Genomic DNA, 20005 nt, shown 5'->3' on the forward strand with positions numbered 1-20005 from the left:
TTCGCTTCAATAGCAGTGTTAAGTTCAATGACGTGGTAAGGAGACCGACTCACGAGGCGATCCAACTTAGCACTTAGGGATAGCAACTCGTCCTTGGGTAGCACTCTAATTGTATCTGAAGTTGATAAAAATGTAATATATAACTAATTACCTTTAGACACACTGCATGTTCGTTTGCTACCACTGTTTAGTAAAAAAAGGTTGACAACTTGCTCGATTACTTTGTCTTTTGAACAAAAAATACATAAAAACTAATCGATTGGTATTAACGTTCAATTTGTAGATAATTAATTTACGCGGTTTTTATGCTTTACCTGCGATCGTAAATGCGGAATACCCGGTTTGAATTATACTTATTACCTGAAATAATCGAATTAATCCGATATCAAACGATCTGTTTTTAATTTGTGACTGGCACACACGAATGTTTTTTTGCTAATAATATTTCCTACGAGTTATCAACGTTCGTGACACATTGTGTATTTAACAGTCATATGTAAACCTAATTGCAGTTAATTAACGAATAATGCGTATTTGATTAACGACTTGTAACATGCTTTTAAATAATTGCTTTTAGGTAGGTTTAGAGATATTGTTAATTATTTTTTAAATGTGTACTGAATGTTTAATTACATTAACATTATTTGTTTTATGTATAAGTATCGATAATTTATTTTTTGTATTGGACACATTTTTTTATAATATAGGAGTAGCAGACGAGCATGCAGTCCACCTGATGGTAAGTGGCTACTGCCGCCCATGGACATCTGTAATCAACCCCAGGTAGGATTAGATATTACTACCTGAGGTCGGCCACAGATGCGCCGCTACCCCTGAGGAATAAGCTAGAGCGCCTCGGAAAACTCTGTCTCCCTACATATTTTTGTTTCGGAAAGGGTTTTTGAAAAAGTTGCAATAACATTTTGATGGTACCTATTCCTTCCCTATTTCTAGTCAACAACAAAACTGGCATTTAACTATGTGGATACCGGTTTACAACTTTGAATTTTCTGAACAAAAACGATATGCTTCAGATATTTCAGTAAGTTTTTCTAGTAATTATTGTGTTCTAATTATGATGTTCTTTCAGGCGCCGTTACTTCCTTACGGTGGATAATTATTATTAATTACTAAAATAAGAAAACATGAACTTATTTTGCTCAAATATATTTTATGTTACTTTAATTATGTTTTCAAATGTTTAAAAAAACAATCTAGTTGAAAATCACTTGAAAAAAGATCGTGACGTCGACTTTTGACAATTAAATACTTGATTACTTTCAAAGTCATGCGTGAAAAGCTTTGAAGGGGTGAAAAATGAACACAACCCTTTCCAATTTATATTTGTAGCAGGTCTACCCTTCCCCTATTGAAACTTTACGAGTTGCGTGGAAATATAGCAGAATATTAAAGGTTTTTTTACGCAGACATGAGTGCTTCATAGTTTCTATTTTGTATGATAACTACAGACAAAAACTCCAGTCTGTCGCAGAAGTAACAGAAGATAGAATGTTTCTTCCTCTCACTTTGTCTTCAAACGTGATAGATAAATAATATTGATAATGAGAAGAAGAAGTACCAAAGTAGAAGGTTATAGCATTTTGTAATTCCCGTACATATAAATAACTTAAAAAAATACCTACAACTTTAAACATGGAATATTTTTGATAGTCAAGCACATATTGTCAATACACTTAATATTCTTAAGCTCCACCACAAACTCGCGTTTGAAGAGAGCGCTGCACACGATGACCCGGCCTTGAATCTAATAATACCGCGCATTCCTGAATCCTGCGACATCTGTTTAGAACAGCCTTGCTTAGTACTAGGCCAGCTAGCTAGGACGTAGGTACTGTCCTACGTATGGCACACAAGGTGAGTGAGACCAACTCGCACGTACTCCATGTAAGGGTACAGGCGGCTGGGAATCGGGTTGCGTGGAATTGCATAAGTGACCTCCATTTTGTATGAAATATTGACTCGGAGACTAGAGACATACGACGTCTGCAAAAAATAAGGTGTTTTACGTACAAAACACAAGTAACTGATGGTCGATAGAAGCCTATGTCAGATGTTTTGATGAGCAGATGGTTGTACACAGAGTCGAAGTATATTTTAATAGATCTATCCATAAATTGAAGTATCGTTAGCACCTACAGGTGTTATACAGTTCGATTTTCACGTTTAACTTTATCAGGCTAACAGGAAATAAAGTGTAGGTAATATGTCGATAGCTAACTGAACAGTTAAGCCGATAGCAGTTTGCAATGACCAAAAAACACATTTTTATCTGTGAAGTATCTATAGAATGATAATAATATGATAAAACTTACTTCAATACCATAGGTACGTCCGAAAATCAATATTTTGGCAGTTTTGTTAAGTTATATTGAGACAATGAGACAACAATGTTTTTCTAATATTTCCTATGAGCATTTCTTACCTACATAAGATAGATACCAACAAAATATGTATATATCAAAATTTCATGCCTATTGTCTGGGCTCAATATAAAAGCAATATTTTCTCATGAATGCTTAATCAACTGACTTGTTTGCAAAAAATAAGGTCATGGAGATCACGTTATATTCCCCGGAGTGATTTATCAACGTTATGAAGACGATCCAAATAATATTACTTTCTCTTTAGGCCAAAAATAACAATTTGTCATTGAAACTGCCCACTTTAGATAGAGAATAAGCGATGAAAATTACTGCTACCTTAATGTTTCTGGGGATGAGGCTAATGGCAGTCTGGGTAATAAAAATATTACTTTTTACACGAATTTGCTAAAATGAAGATAGGGAAAGATATAAAGCACCGTATAGCGTTGTTATGAGTAAAAACATTACACTATACACTATTTCTTAGTCTGCCAATTCGCACTTGGCCATCGTGAACTATGGCCTACTTCTTTTCCCAGTGCCCAGAAGTGGGAGAGTAAAGGGTTGATGACGATGATACACTACTTATTCAACATATTTAGGGTAGAAAATAATGAATATACAATAAATTACAGTGATGGTATTTGTTAAATTGCATTAATTAGCAGTTCAAAAGAAGTTCAATGAAATCCACTCAATTCGCGAGACTTAATCTGTAATGAGTTATAAAATTATGCAAGCGGACAAAAGTAAAACTATTGTTAAAAGTTTAAAAACTTCTTATAGCTTTACCCATACCATCGTATACTATTATCGTAAAATTCTAGTTCTATGCAAGGTAGAGTACCACTTGTTACACGAAATATTTCCAGACATTCTAAAACTTTCGATTTGTAAGAAGTCTGGCAGTCTAGGACGTCTGGCTTGAAGCGGGCAGATGGCAAGACGGAAGAGCCCTTTAGAATAATTTGTTAGGGTTCCCGGCAACCTTAAAAATTCGGAAGTTAAAGTACTTATTGCAACTGACATTTCTGTTTGCAGGGAGCGGCATGTCCGGGAAAAAATAATTTTGGAAGGCGAGGAACTTGTATTGGAGACCAAGAATATTATTTTCATCGGATTATTGAACAATTTGTACATAATTATCACTCCTATTTCTTGTTGGGACAATATATTTATATACCTACTTAGATTAATAATAATAATAACAAATGAGAACGATTATTCGAAATTAGAAAATAATTACAATTTACAAACCATAGACAACTATTATCAACCCAAAAAAAAAGTAACAATAGTATGTTTGTGGCGTAATATACACTTGAGTCCTGTAGATCTGGTTGTAGTTAATTCTAAAGAGACAATATTAGGGTTATTTTTTTAATACAAATCTCTCTCTAAAAATAGATTTTAAGCATATTCTGACACTGAGACACTGACATTGAAAATAAACCGAAACAGTTCTAACTTTATTGTTCCAGTAAATCTCAAGCCTACGCAATCAACCTACGCGTAAAACAATCTCATATTATTACAACAATTAGATTAAGTGTACAATTTTAGCGCATGAAATAGATATACCTACTTATTGTAGCGTCTAGTTTAGTAAACACACAAGAAAATATAAATAAAGTTTTGGAGATTCTGAAAAAGGCTTAGAAGCTAAAAGTATATAACCATATTAATAGAAATCTATAACTGTGTTGTAAGATATCTATTATTTACAAATTATTCCACTATAGTAGGTACCTATCCTTTTATAATAATAATAATAATAATATTCTTTATTGTACCCAATATAGTAAACAAAAATAAAAACATACAATTTAGGACGATACAAAAGGCGGCCTTATCGCTAACACAGCGATTTCTTCCAGGCAACCTTAGGGTGAGGAGTTAAAGAGGGGATGAATTAAAAGAATAGGTAGGGTGCAAATAAATGTTATTGTAAATACTACTTAATACATAAAATCAAGTGTAAATTTAAGATTACCATAATAAAATAATAAACATACTTAATATAGATATTTATATATAATTATAAACAAATAATAAACGAAAGGGGAAGAAACTATAGATTAAAATTAAAAACAAAGATAACACAGTTTAAAAAGATTGAAAGCAAGAGCACAAATTTAGGAAGGAAAAACAGTTAGAGTTTAAGGTAATGGGATTTGACAAGATTTTTGAAGGAGTATAAGGATTGGGAGTAACGAATAGAAACAGGGAGGGAGTTCCAAAGACGGATAGCGGATACAGTGAAGGATTTTTTGTAAAAGGAAGTTGAGTGAGAGGGAGTATAGAGCGCAAGATTTTCTGAGGAGCGAAGGGAACGGTCATGGGACAAGTGGAGAAACTGGAAGCGTTGTTTAAGGTAAGGAGGGGCAGTTGGATTAAATAGTAAGCAATAGAGAAGAGATAGAATGTGAGCATTCCGGCGAAGGCGAATTGGGAGCCACTTGAGCTTAGCACGATATTCTGAAACATGGTCATACTTTCTTAGGCCAAATATAAACCGTATACATAAGTTTTGGAGACGCTCAAGCTTATTTAATTGCTCCTCGGTAATGTCCGGATAACACACATCAGCATAGTCAAGTATTGGTAGCAAGAGAGACTGTGCAAGCGTAATTTTAGTTGGAATGGGTAAAACATTTTTTAGTCTTCGTAGTGAGCTCACTGCAGCAAAGAGTTTCCTACTGACCTCTGAGATCTGAGGTATCCATGAAAGGTGTTGGTCCATGTAGATACCCAGATTCTTTACCTTATTACTATAAGGAATATGCACATCATCCAATACAATTGGTGGTAAGTTGTGCCAATCAATCCTAGAGGTCAGTCGCGAACTCCCTATAATGATTGCCTGAGACTTAGTAGCATTCAATTTTAAGCCAAAGGCTTTGCTCCAGGTCGAGATGCAATCTAGATCAGCATTAGCAATCTTGATGGCGTTGGGTAAGTTGTTTAGGCACGCATGATTGTAGATTTGCAAATCATCTGCATATAGATGGTAGAGAGAAGTGAGATGAAGACTAATAGAATTTATGAAAATAGTAAATAGGAGAGGAGACAACACGCCACCTTGTGGTACACCGGCGACAGTATTCAACCAGTAGGAAAATTTGTCATCAATTTGAACCCGCTGCCGGCGTCCGTACAAGTAACTATGAAACCAGTCAATAGCCGTCGGAGATATGTAGAGAGAACGCAAGACCCCCAAGAGGATATCGAAATCAACAGCGTTGAACGCATTGCTGAAATCTAACAGCGTCAACACTGTCAGCTGTTGATTTTCCATCCCCATGCGTATGTCATCAGTGATTTTTAGCAATGCAGTAGCCGTGCTATGACCTGGACGGAAACCGGATTGTACAGGATTAAGTAGAGCATTAGCGGAGAGAAAAGAGCTAAGCTGTTGATGGATAAGGCGCTCAAGGACTTTAGATAGGAAAGGAAGTATAGATATGGGTCTAAAATCGCCAAGGTCGGAGGGATTGGACTTTTTGGGTAAAGGGATGACATGGGCATCTTTCCAGGTCGAAGGGAAGGAGTTTTTACGGACGGAATTATTTAGAATGGACGTAATGGAAGGGAGAAGTATGTCAAGGAGAGGAATGATCATTTTCCGGCTAATGCAATCACTGCCGACCGCATTTGATGGTATGGAGAGTATTGCCTTCTCGACATCACGATCCGAAAATTGACTAAACGAAAATAAAGGAGAAGTTGGATTGGGAAAATGTGACAGTTGATTTAAAGTTTTTGCTTTTGTTTCGCTATCAATGGAAGACGTGGCGGAAAAGTGACGATTTAAATCGTTTAGGTCGAGATTGTGTGTGAGAGAGTTTTTTGGTGATTTCCCAATTCCTAAAGTTTTTAAAAATTTCCAGACCCTACTAGGGTCTTCATTTTGAACAGACTTATGGATATGGCGTCGTTGTAGATCTCTACACATCATATTGCACCGATTTCTTGCGGATTTGTACCGCTCAAGATTACTTCTGCTGGAATCTATCTTGTACCTCGACTTGGCAGAATTTTTCTTATTTATTAAAGCCCTCAAGTCGTCTGTGAGCCAAGGAGCTGGTGGATGTCGTATGCGAACTGGGCGAACAGGGGCGTGCAAGTCATAAAGTTGTACTAGCAAGGAGTTAAAGAGTGCCACCTGTTCGTCAACAGTGCTTACACTCTCAATGACTCCCCAATCAATATTAGCAGCATCATGTCGAAGCTTTGCAACATCCATTCCACTGAAATTACGCTGAAGGAGAATCTTTGACTTAGCTTTAGGAGGACGAATTTTGTAAGACATATAGAGAAGGTCGTGATATGAAAAACCTTCAGCAGCACACTGGCCATATTTTGCAACATGATCCAGTGATGATACGATAATTAAATCGAGCAGAGATGGGTCACAATTTGGAAAAAAGTGTGTTGCACTTAGTGGCAATATATTAAGATTAGCCGCATTAACTACGGACTGTAGTTTGTGTGATCTGACATCCTGCTTGAGTAGACAAGTATTAAAATCACCCATAATAATTGTATGGTCAAAAAGTGGACAATGATCTTCAAGCAGTTTGTCTAGGCAGGAAAAGTAATCGACGGTAAGAGACGGGCTGTAAAAAACGCCAAGAAGTAGTTTTGCATTAGAGAGATGAACTTCCAGAAAGAGATGTTCAGATTCGTTCCCAGAAATGTCCTGCGGTGATATACTTATAATCGAAAAGGGGATATGGGAACGAAGATAGATTGCAACTCCCCCACCGCCCCGAGCAGTGCGATCGTTGCGAATTAGGTGAAATCCAGGAAGAGAATAAGCCGTGGAAGGGAGACATGGCTTAAGCCACGATTCCGAAATAAGAATAGCATGAATATGTGTGCTATCGAATGATGACAACATGTCGGGGTAATGTGCTGGAATGCTCTGTGCATTTATATGGACAATGTTAAAATTTTTCAGTACATCTGAGAAATGGGAATCTAGAGTTACGTTTAAAGGAGGAATACTTTCAAAACTGTCATTACTACTCAATCCATCTGTGGCTGAAGAGAAGGATAAATTGTGCTCGTTACTATCATCAAATTGCATATTATGGTAATTCAATATATAAACCAGTATTTAACCAAGAATATAAATTACATAAACTAAGTATAAATATATATATATATAAACTAGTGACTTTAACTCCTACCCGCCAGCATGTTGGAAGAAATAAAATGATACACCGAAATAACACAGACACAAGGCGTAACAAGAAAAAATAACAAAAAGACATAAGAACTAAAAATTAACAGAAAAATAGAAGTATAACAAAATAAAATAAATTATAAAAATCACTACAGCAATACGAGATTATTTAAACAATTTAAAAGAAAAAGATATGCATTATTACAAATTTAAACAATAATCAGTAACTTTGTCGTACGACTAACTTGTCTTACCAGAACATAGTCTGGTAACACAAGGTGATTGTCTATGCACTATGAAGTTTGTCAACTTTATTGATATTTGACTTTGACGTGATTGTCAGTGAGTGCTGTAAATAACTATTACTTACATTAAAAATAAGAATGACAATCAAATAATAGGGTAAACAGCAATTATAAATGAATACCGCCAAGTCTATCGTATTTAACATATAAATATAAATACAGCTATAGTGACTCAAAACAAACATGAAAACACCAAAACGCTACAGACAGACCACAACAGAGATTAAGCGTAAAAAAGAAGCCAAAAGAACATAGAATAAAAGGAGTACATAAAAGAACTTACAAGCTAGCGACATTTACTTATTCTTTTGTATTCGCTTGGTGCGAGTAGTATCCCTGCCGTCGGGTCTGCTCGCGCTTGGAGCAGGCTGCACGGACGATGAAGATGCCGCTGGCTTACTGGGAATAGCATCTAGCTCCGCCAAGCATTCCACCTGGTGGTGTGAGTCATCTGGAGCCAGCACATGGACAACACCATCACGGGTCCAGCACTTGGTGATGCCGAAGATCTGCCTAGCCCGCATGAAGACAGTGTGGCGACTCTTCGTGAGGAACTCCGATTGTGTAAAGCCTGTACCTTTCAGTTTACTTTTGGCAAACCAGACTTTGTCCCTCATCGAGACCTCCCTGAACTTCACTAGCAAGGGTCTAGGTCTGCTTTCTGAGGGACGTCCCAAGCGGTGACACCTGCTTATACTGTTAGAAGAAAAATCAGGAACCTTCAGCTTGCTGGTAAGAAGATTCGTCACGATGGTGGTTGCAGCCTCTCCCTTTTCTTCCGGTACACCGTGTAGGAGTACCATCTTGCGCCGGCTTCGCATATCCAAGCGTTCCAGTTGCCGAGCAACAAATTCGATTTGCTTCTGCACGGTGTCCAATGCAGACAGCACAAAGAGTCGAAAAGAAGCAAAGTCAGTTGCAAGAGCTGTTGTGGATGGTGTGGTGGAACTTTGCTGCAGCTGCTTTTGGAACTCGTCCATTTTGCATGTGAATAGTTCTGACATGGCAGTTAGTGAGCCTTGTAGAGAGTCCATAGTTCTGTGTATTTTGCAGTGAGTTTGATGTAACAGTGAGATTTAATGTGGAATTAGTGCTGGCTGGTAGGGAGGATGTCACAGATATATCAAGGACATTAAATTGTAAGTTAACTTATTTTTATTGTATTAAAATGTTAAGACCTCAAAAAACTTGTGTTCACTTAATGACACCTACCCTCCGAAAAGTATTTCATTAATTATTTGTGTTGTAATAGTATTTAATTAACTATTTTGTGTTATTTTCATGATGTGTTATTTTTATAATAGTAGGTTCTCATTTATATAGTCACTGGCTGGTATAAAACAGAAAAAGATAGCATCTTGACGTTTGAGTTGTGTTTTGAGCGGGAATAATAAAAGTTGTACATTGGTTCAAGAAATAGTTTTATTCTTTCAATATAGATAAGCCAAACCACTTTGGCAACCACTTTCACATGAAAAAGGCCAGCATACCCAAATTGCACTCCATATGCAATACGTGCCCATCACACCCAAACAAGAAGGGATCTTGACTTAAAATCTTTATGACAGGTTTTATGAGTCATAAAAATAACTTCGTAACCCTCATTCAACAAATAAAACAAACCCTAGCTGTGGCGTATTTAATAAAGAATGAGCTTATATCAGAAGAAAGCCAAGACACGATGAAATAAATAAGAAAGTTTTAGGAATCTTAAAAGTATCGACAAAGATAATATTTTTAGTAATTCATGTTACTCGTACTTGTTAGAGTTAGTAATCCATGAGTGTTAGTTAGTAACCCATGAGAACATGAAGCAACTGAATACTAAAATTTACTTACTTACTTATTGTTAAAAATCTTACGACAGATAACAGATGTCACTTGGCATTACACAGATGGGAAAAATACAAAGCTATCGATAGCATATCAGAATATACAGACGGTACAACAAGGTGTATTTTGAATAATTCCAATATTCATTGTTTGCACAAATGTGTCAACGTTCGATAGACGTCTAGATAACACCTGATTATGTGATAAAAGATAAAGAAAGGACAGGTAGAGATTTGAAAGAAAACTTGTACTTTTAGTAGAACAAGTAATCAAAATATATAAGGAAAATCAAAATGATAAAGTAAAATTACGCTGTAAAAATGTTCCCGCAATTAATCCTGGAAGTACTCCTTAAGGACTCTATAAGGATAGAAGGGTATCTTTATCGTGCCAGCTTTCTGAAATTTTCATTTCTTTACGTTCATAGTAAAAATGATGGGGTATTTCGCCACTTCTCATTCATGGCAAGCACCTTCCGAAGGTATGGTAGATAGTGACGTACAAAATCCGATTAAGTATGCTTTATTTCTTACTGAAAGTTCCTGAATTATAAAATTATAAACGAGAAACTTCTAATTTATGAAACACATTTGCATTTTATTACACAACAATAAAACGAACTTGTTTACATTATTTTAAAGACGTTATTGTTTTCTACAAATTTCATATCAAATACTATCTGAACAATGAACTCATAGATTGCAATTATCGTGAGTAATGAATAAAGATAACCCGCCGGTGACTTAATGCAGTTATTTGTTTTGATTAATGTTTTTGGAAAAAACAATAATATATTGTCTGGAGTCTATTCTTTATTGAATAATACCATTGAAAATTTCTAATTTATATCCTAAAGTCGATTAACGACATAACATTTTAAAATCCAATTATGATGCATGCAATGCAAATTGTTTAAAATTAGGAAGTAAATGCTACCTTATGTATAGAATTACAAGCATAGAAATTCGAAAATGAAAATAAGGATATTCTGTCGATATTCTCATACATGAAAAAGAAAATAATTCGCATTATAACCGCCATTGTGATTAATAAAGTACGACGTAATTCCATGATTAAACTGTACGAGTCATTTTCAATCACCTCTTTGTGCACAGTGCAAACGGAAGCTTCAATGGGATGTTATTGTCGGGAACGGTGTCTTCCGTTTAGAAGTATCATCGTACATTAGAACTGCATAAGTGGTCTTGTTAGCGACGTCTTCAACCCGTTAGAATTAGTTATGTATAATAAGAGTTTTAATTGAAAATAAAAGATAATCTATATTAGGTATTAGGGATATTTATAAGAATGTAATTTGATAGAATAGGTTGTTTTATTAGTTAGAATAGTTTTAGAAATAATTAAAATATAAATAGTAACGAAAAGAGTTACACGTGTCAGTTACACGTGCCAGTTACACGTGTCACCATTATAACCTTGTAACCTTGTGAACCCCGAATTATCCTTGGACACGTCGCGACAGGTCCGAAAGACAGAAAGAGACGCGTGAAGCGAGATGGGTATATGCTCGCACGCCATTGGCCTACAGAGGCATATTACTAGTGAGACCTGTCGCGCGTTCCGTACCTTAATTCGGGGTATAAATATAGGTCCGATTTGCGGACTATGTACAGTCGAATTCTGAGCTTCTATGGAAATATACGCATTTGAAAGATAAGAACATTGGAAGGTTTTCTTCGGTCGACCGGCACCTCTCCCGATACGTCACATTGTTTGGTCCTTCTACGTCGGATAGGGAAGAGAAGAAAAAACCGAAGATGCCTACCGTTCGTTCAAGGTCACCGTCACGCTCCAAGCAGGAAGAACGAAGCTCAGAAGAATCAAGAACGGACTGGTCGATTTTCACACCTACGGACACCGTGACTGCGTCAACGTCCACATCTCGTCACACGATCGCCACCGCCTCAACCGCCGCATCCGCCTCGACGCATGGAAGAAGAACGCGCGCCGCGACGGCCGCGACCGCAGCCGCCGCCGACGCCACCGCGACCGAGGCACCGAGCGCGACGACTACGACTACGACTACGACCGCGACCGCGACCACAACGACGAGTAGAACTACGCGCACCGCACCGACCGCGACTGCGCCCGCACGCAGCGTGTCCACGAATCCCGCGACTACGATGCCCGCACCCGCGAGCATCCCGCACCACGAACCACACACGCATCTGAAGAACATTGGAAGGCCTAGCGTCCCTCCGTTCGCGTCTTCAGACACCGTGGTCCCTCGGACGACCAGATCCTCAAGGTCACGCAAGGCAGAACTCAGAGCACAAGTGGAACTTCAGAAAAAGCAGCTAGTGGCCGCGGAGACCGCCGCAGCCCTCGCACGCACCGAACTGGAACTTGCACAATGCGACTCCGAAGATGAAGTAGACAACGAATTCGAAGCTGAACGTCACTCGCACATCGAACAATGGGTCCAACACACCGCGTCTTACGTGGAAGCCCCGAATGAAAAGGAAGTACCTTCACACAAGAGCGAACTTAAAGAACTCGCCGACAACAACGCAACACAACGCAACTAACGCCTGCGGCTCATAAGGTATGGGACTTACCCGACTTCAACGGATCTAACGAAGAATGGCTGCCTTTCAAGAGGTCATATATGGACAGCGCGGAGCAGTTTAACGACGTACAGAACATGGCTCGCCTAAGAAGAACAATAAAGGGAGCCGCCAGAGAAGCAATACGAAGCCTGCTTTTCGCATCGTCGGAACCTCAAGAAATCCTCGCCGCGTTAGAACGTCGTTTCGGGAGACCAGAGCAACTAGTTCTCGCAGAAGTTGAAAGGATGAAGGACTTACCCCGTATTAGCGACGCACCCAGGGACATCTGCGCATTCGCGAGTCAAGTCAGCAACGCCGTTACAACGATAGAAGCTTTGAAGAAAGTCCAGTATTTATATTCACCGGAGATCACAAGAGTGGTCATTGAGAAGCTGTCACCCATACTTCGGTATCGATGGTTCGACTTCAACGCCAGCATGGGCCACGATGAACCAGAACTGGTGAAACTTAAGAAGTTCCTCAATTCTGAAGCTGATTTGTGTGGATCGTTTGCACCGCCCGAACTGATTAAGAAGAGGTTCGGGCAAAGAAGATTCCCTGTCCACACAACGCAAGATGACGAAGAAGAAACGCACATTGTAGCAACGTCATCGGAACCATATAAGAAGAACTGCTTCCATTGCAATGGAGAACACTGGCTCACCGAATGCAAGAATTTTAAGGAAGCAACAACCGATGAGAAATGGGAAATAGCGAAACAGAAGCATTTATGTTTCAAGTGTCTGCGACTGAGACACGTACGAACGAATTGTAAAGCACAGCCGTGCAGAAAATGTAAGAGACCGCACCACACGTTGTTGCACTCGGAGCTGACTCGCACAACAGCACCGTCTACGCAACAACAGAAGCTCGCACCGTCCCCCTGTAATCAAGCAAAGGAAATAGAAGATGTTCGTCCCGTCTACGCCGCAGCGGATGGGGCAAGAATTTATTTGAAGATGATGCCTGTCGATATCTACGGACCCAAAGGATCAGCCCGCGTACTAGCACTACTAGACGAGGGCTCAACGGTTTCCCTGCTGGACGCCTCCATCGCCTCACGTATTGGGGCCACGGGGGAAGAAAAAGAATTAATATTGGAAACCGTCGGTGGGAAAATAATCACCAAAGAAAAGTCACAGAAAATGGATCTGAAGATAAGAGGCATACACAGGAGGGACAAACGAGCCTTGAGAGGCGTGCGCACCGTTGAAGAACTGAAGTTGTCACCTCAATATGTAGATGGGAAATCTATTGAACGATGCGACCATCTGAAGAATTTAAAGAATGAATTGGTATATGAAAAAGGAAGGCCCGCACTGCTCATCGGTCAGGACAACTGGGACCTCATAGTCTCAAGGAAGATCGTGAAAGGGAAACGAAGCGAACCTGTGGCTTCTCTCACAAGCCTGGGTTGGGTACTTCACGGGGGCCACACCGGGATAGCTTCAGTTCACTTCATCAACCATTGTCGAATAAATAATAAAGAAGAATCACTTGAAGAATTAATTAAGAAGCACTTCGAATTAGACTCAATTGGAATAAGAGAACGACGTCCTAGCAACGATGCAGATGAACGAGCGTTGAAGATACTTAAAGAATCTACAAGGCAGTTACCAGATGGAAGATACGAGTCCGGGCTTCTGTGGAAATCTGAAGACGAGAGGTTGCCCAATAACTACACTCAAGCTCGCAACAGGCTGCTGGGTGTTGAAAGGAAACTGGACAGAGACGCAACCCTCAATGAAGAATATAGCAAGCAACTAGGTAACCTCTTGACGAGCGCGTACGCCGAAGAAGCACCGGAGAACATCACAATGGGCCGGACTTTCTATCTTCCTCATTTCGCCGTGAAACATCCATTGAAAGGGAAGATTCGAATAGTATTCGACGCCGCCGCTAAGCATGAAGGGAAGAGCCTGAACGACGCGCTGCTACCAGGTCCAGACCTACTCCAATCTCTCTTTGGGGTATTAATACGATTCCGAGTGGGGCCCGTAGCAGTCGTCGCTGACGTGAAAGAAATGTTCCTGCAAATCCAGATAAGAGAGGAAGACCGCAACAGCCTACGCTTTCTTTGGCGAGGTGAAGACCGAGGATCGAAGCCCAAAGAATATAGAATGAAGTCTGTAATCTTCGGCGCCGCGTCTTCTCCAGCAACGGCTATCTACGTGAAGAACATCAACGCGGAGCAACATGCAAAGGAACATCCGAAGGAACATCCGCAACCATTATATGGATGATTACCTACAGAGCTTTTCTACAACGGAAGAGGCGGCATCCGTTGCTGACGAAGTAAATCAAGTGCAGAAGAAGGCTGGATTCATATTGAAGCAATGGGCCAGCAATAAAGAAGAAGCCTTAGCCAAGATAGACGCGAACGAGAATATTAAAGAAAAAAGACTTGGCCAAGAAGAAGAGAAAACATTAGGTATGAGGTGGCTCGTACAAGAAGACGCATTAGCCTTCAACGTCGGTCTCAGAAACACACCATTGGAGGTCAAGAATGGCAACAAGAAGCCCACGAAGAGAGAAGTCACCAGCGCAGTAATGTCTACCTTCGACCCGCTTGGACTCGCTACCCCAGTCCTGATAATGGGGAAAAGAATCATACAAGACCTCTGGAGAACCGGAGTCCAGTGGGACGAAGAAGTCAATGAGGAACAGCATCGCGCCTGGGAAGAATACGCTGGGAACGTCAAGTCCTTGAGCTGCTTGAAGATACCTCGATGTCTAGCACCAACAACGAGATCGGGCGAAGTACACACCTTCGTCGACGCCAGTGAAACCGCATACGCCGCCGCCGTGTATTGGAGGTCAACAGCTGACAACGGGGAGGTCAACATCAGGCTGATGGCTGGGAAGGCGCGAGTGGCCCCAGTGAAAGCCACATCGATTCCCCGCCTCGAACTACAAGCTGCTCTGTTGGGTGCAAGACTGGCTGCGTCCGTATGCGAAGAAACCGATCTCACTGTTACCAGTAGAGTATTCTGGTCGGACTCCACGACCTTTCTACAATGGCTGAAGGCGGACCCACGACGATTCAAGGTGTTCATTGCACATAGACTCGCCGCCATAGAAGAACTCTCCAAGCCGAACGAATGGAGGTGGGTATCCACCAAGGACAACCCAGCTGATGATGCGACTAGGAACACCCCACGAGACTTCAACGAAGAGGCAAGATGGTTCAGAGGTCCCGCGTTCCTTTACGGTCCGAAATCTGACTGGCCCGTAAAGAAGATACTGAAACAAGAAGATGACTCTGAAATAAAGAAAAAGAGTGCCTGCACCATCGCCGCCGTTAATGAAAAAGAGAAGTTGCTCGACCCTCGCAAGTTCAGTAATTGGTGGCGCCTTCTGAGGACGACGGCCAGGGTTCATATGTTTATAGACATGTGTCGAAGGAAATGCAACAAAGAAAACTCCGAAAAGAAGGCTAATGAAACTCACCTGTGTATTGACCGCAAGTATTTAAAGAAGGCAGAAGCGACATTAATAAGAAACAGTCAAGATGAAGCATTCGAACGCGAAATAAATAGCATGAAACGAAATAAACCAATCGAACGTTCCAGCCGGTTGGGAAATGTGGACGTCACTCTGAACGATGACGGAATTCTTCGACTCCGGAGCCGGACATCGAAGATCGAAACGAATGGAAAAGGACTGCCGATCCTTGATGGGAGGGAGCACACAACCCAGCTCATTATAGAGCACTATCATCGGCATTTGTTGCACAGCAGTCACGCCACTGTCATCAACGAGCTGCGACAGAAATATTGGATCTTATCGCTCCGGGAGGCCGTGAGGAAGGTCGCCTACAAGTGCCAGTGGTGCAAAATGCGAAGGACCAGGCCGCAGATGCCACCACCAGGTGACCTACCACGAGAACGGTTAGCACACAACCAGCCTCCCTTCACCTGCGCAGCAGTTGACTACTTCGGGCCGATGCACGTGACCATTGGCCGGCGACGTGAAAAACGCTGGGGTGCTCTCTTCACCTGCCTGACAACCAGAGCAATACATTTAGAATTAGCTGCGTCCCTCAGCACGAGTTCAATGATCATGGCCCTACGACGGATGGCAGCTCGACGGGGAAGCCCACGTGTCATATTCAGTGATAACGGAACGAACTTCGTTGGGGCTAATAACGAGCTGAAGAACGAAATTAAGAACATAAAAAACGAAGAGCTCATCAAGGCCGCTGAACAGGAGGGCATATTATGGAAGTTCATCCCTCCGGGAGCTCCTCACATGGGGGGAGCATGGGAACGAATGGTGCGGTCGGTGAAGGTCGCACTGGTCGCTGTCCTCGGGGAGAAGAGCCCGCCTGAAGAAGTCTTATACACGCTACTGACCGAAGTTGAGCATACGGTCAATTCTCGCCCTCTCACCCACTTAAGCGCCGATCCTCGAGACGAAGAAGCCTTAACCCCCAACCATTTTTTGATTGGTAGATCGTGCGGAGCTGCAGTCCTCGGGGAGTTCGACGACTCCTGTCTCGTGGGGAGAGCCGACTGGAAAACCGTGCAACACATGGCGGACCACTTCTGGCGAAGGTGGATGAGGGAGTACCTCCCTACCCTCATGCCACGGCGAACCGACAAGGGCAAGAACACGGACTTCCGCGAGGGTGACATAGTCATCATAGCCGACGCCACGCTCCCGCGCAACACATGGCCGCGGGGGCAAATCGAGAAGACATTCCCTGGACCTGACGGGAGAATCCGCATCGTCGACGTGCGAACAAGGGGCGGATCGCTGCGCCGACCGGTGTCCCGACTCATCGTGGTGAACCAGACGCCGCCACCTGAGGATGGAGTGTTCGGACCGCCGAACACTGGGGGGAGATTGTTAGCGACGTCTTCAACCCGTTAGAATTAGTTATGTATAATAAGAGTTTTAATTGAAAATAAAAGATAATCTATATTAGGTATTAGGGATATTTATAAGAATGTAATTTGATAGAATAGGTTGTTTTATTAGTTAGAATAGTTTTAGAAATAATTAAAATATAAATAGTAACGAAAAGAGTTACACGTGTCAGTTACACGTGCCAGTTACACGTGTCACCATTATAACCTTGTAACCTTGTGAACCCCGAATTATCCTTGGACACGTCGCGACAGGTCCGAAAGACAGAAAGAGACGCGTGAAGCGAGATGGGTATATGCTCGCACGCCATTGGCCTACAGAGGCATATTACTAGTGAGACCTGTCGCGCGTTCCGTACCTTAATTCGGGGTATAAATATAGGTCCGATTTGCGGACTATGTACAGTCGAATTCTGAGCTTCTATGGAAATATACGCATTTGAAAGATAAGAACATTGGAAGGTTTTCTTCGGTCGACCGGCACCTCTCCCGATACGTCACAGGTCTACTTAATGTTCCCTTAGAAAACAAAAAGGGGTTTATACGACGTTAGATTGGACTACAATAGTTAAGTATTGCAAATGTTTTTTTTTTTATAATAATAGATTGTAATTAACAATAAAAGGTGTAATGGGAATGCAGTTGCCTGATGGTAACTGGTCACTACAGATGGCCATCTGTAACCGACATCACAGAGGTTTTATCTGAAGCTGATCACATATTTGTCACCACTACTGATGACTGTAATTTTCCAGAATAGCTTCACTAGTTTTAGGCCATTTATATACCTTTTCAATAATACGCTCACAAGACAAAGGGTAAAGCCCGTTTAATATTATAATATTCTACATGTTATGTTCACTTATTCAGACACGAAATAATCACATATTCATGAGCCAGCATTAAGGATTGCCATGCTATTGAAATTCATAAACCTTGGAAAAATGTTTAAATCATAACCGCTACAATAATTTGGAAACGATTTTGGATATCACGATCACGACTGTTCAAAAATCGTGGAACATGTCATATACTAGTATTAAAGTTTTCTTATCCCATCTCCAAACATAGATATTTGTGTTCGTTGGACGTTGGACTGGGATTAGACATAAACAGATCAAAGACGTTGGTAAACATTATGCAGATGACGCGCGCCACATTTAGAACGTGCCCTTGAAATGCGAAGCGATGAAACGGAACTTCCAGATAAATTTGAACATAATTATCATCAAAACTATTAAACGATAGTTATTTTTTTGGAATAAGCCCTAATAAAAAGTACCAAATGAGGAACGTGAAGTTAGCGAATATTTGAAGACTAAGTAGAAAAGGAAATAGATTTAGATGCTTTAATGTATTCCAAAAATAATTTGTTAATATTGAGAATATTGGAAAAATAATATCTTTTGGAATTTGTTCTCTTTACATTCCACTCTCAATCATTTTTAAACGAAAGCTTTCTTGTAGGCATAAGGACATGAAATTTTTCCCGAAGACGCGACTGCGTCAGCCTTCGTTCCGCCGCCCGAATTATATAGCATCGCCGCCTGAATATACAGCATCACAAATTGATTTATCTCCGAACCAACAGTGCCGCATTGCAGATCTACGTTTTGCAGATACCTAGTACCGCCGTTTCAAATTAACTTCCCTTTCAGACGTTTCGTCCAATCTTGAAATTTTCCGAACCAACGAGAAAGTAGCTTTTGGATATTGCAGATTTATTTCTAAGTGGCTTGTTATTTGGAAAAGAAATTCGCATTTGATTTTAAAGATGCTTTTATAGATTCGAAAAGTCTATTTACAAAGTAATTTAAAATTGATTGGTGGTAGTCCAGAATATGATTTTGTTATTTTCCAATTCTAAAAAATCGTGCACCTACTTCGGTTTGCTAGGCAAGAAGAAACGTTTGATTAATTCAGGAAAACTAAGCGAAACATTATTTAAAAATTTAATCTCTCTTTAATTGGATATCCTGTGGAAACCTCTCATATACTTATCTATGTCCTACGCTCAGTACAGTACAATGCTATTTGAAACAAGCGGGCAGAGATTACGCGATAATTAGCATGGCGTTATTCCAGTACGATGCGCTGCATTCCAGAACATGACGTCGCGTCTATTTCCCGCCGAGCACAGATTAACAATCGGACCGGCATTGTCTCGGACCGCCATTACACACCCATTATGCCTTATACACACTACTTATTCTAGGTATGTCACGTATTTATTTATTCTATCAATACAGATTTAGGAAGCAGTACTAATTGCACGATGTAATTGGCAATAATTAGCAAGCTAAAACGAGTACCTAGTTAGAAATTTCGCAATCTCCTAAAGAGATCTCATCTTAAAACCTGCAGGCACATATTTAGCTTTCGATGCATAGTTAAACAGGATGACTTGACTTAAAATCGTCGTCAACCAGATTCCTAACCAGCCATTGGAATTAAGATGAAAAACGTGATTTATTTTTTGTGGGAAGAGAAAAATGACGTCGCGTCTATTTCCTGCCGAGCACAGATTAACAATCGGGACAGCATTGTCTCGGATCGCCATTATGCATTCATTAGACGCATGGTGGGAAAAAAAGGATAATGATAAAAGATTATATTTTCTTGAGCCACAAGAATAGAAAAGTAAAATGTTAATTTATTTTTTATACAATAAAGTTGCTGGTGGCTTTGCAAACTGTTAAGCATGTTTAATAGTTTCATTGTATCTAAGTAGGATACTCTAACTATATTTTACTTTTATCGTTTGAAAGTGGAATAGTTTGATAATAAAACTTGAAGTAAGTAGCCTATTTAGTTGCGTTAATATTCTTCAGCAATACTATAATTATCGGCA

General features: G+C 40.4%; 2 protein-coding genes across 5 annotated transcripts in view; one reads left to right on the plus strand and one right to left on the minus strand.

The window, feature by feature from the left end:
* cib (thymosin beta cib) overlaps positions 1 to 20005 on the minus strand; it is a 38281-nt gene that overhangs the window by 12789 nt on the left and 5487 nt on the right. The window lies entirely within an intron of this gene.
* On the plus strand, positions 12343 to 17158 carry LOC140745127 (uncharacterized). The gene is made up of 2 exons (XM_073076899.1): positions 12343 to 14481; positions 14537 to 17158. Exons 1-2 carry the CDS (start codon positions 12343 to 12345, stop codon positions 17156 to 17158), a joined length of 4761 nt encoding a protein of 1586 aa, XP_072933000.1.

Source organism: Epargyreus clarus, unplaced genomic scaffold (genome assembly GCF_041222505.1).
Source record: "Epargyreus clarus isolate Ecla_fem2 unplaced genomic scaffold, WU_Ecla_fem_2.2 ptg000009l, whole genome shotgun sequence".
In the NCBI taxonomy this organism is placed as follows: domain Eukaryota; kingdom Metazoa; phylum Arthropoda; class Insecta; order Lepidoptera; family Hesperiidae; genus Epargyreus; species Epargyreus clarus.

Bases quoted from the DNA above. Each gene is read 5' to 3' on its own strand.
- LOC140745127 (XM_073076899.1), top strand. From the start codon at position 12,343: ATGGACAGCGCGGAGCAGTTTAACGACGTACAGAACATGGCTCGCCTA. The intron at 14,482-14,536 runs GCAAAGGAACAT...GATTACCTACAG, and splicing joins ACATCAACGCGGAGCAACAT to AGCTTTTCTACAACGGAAGA.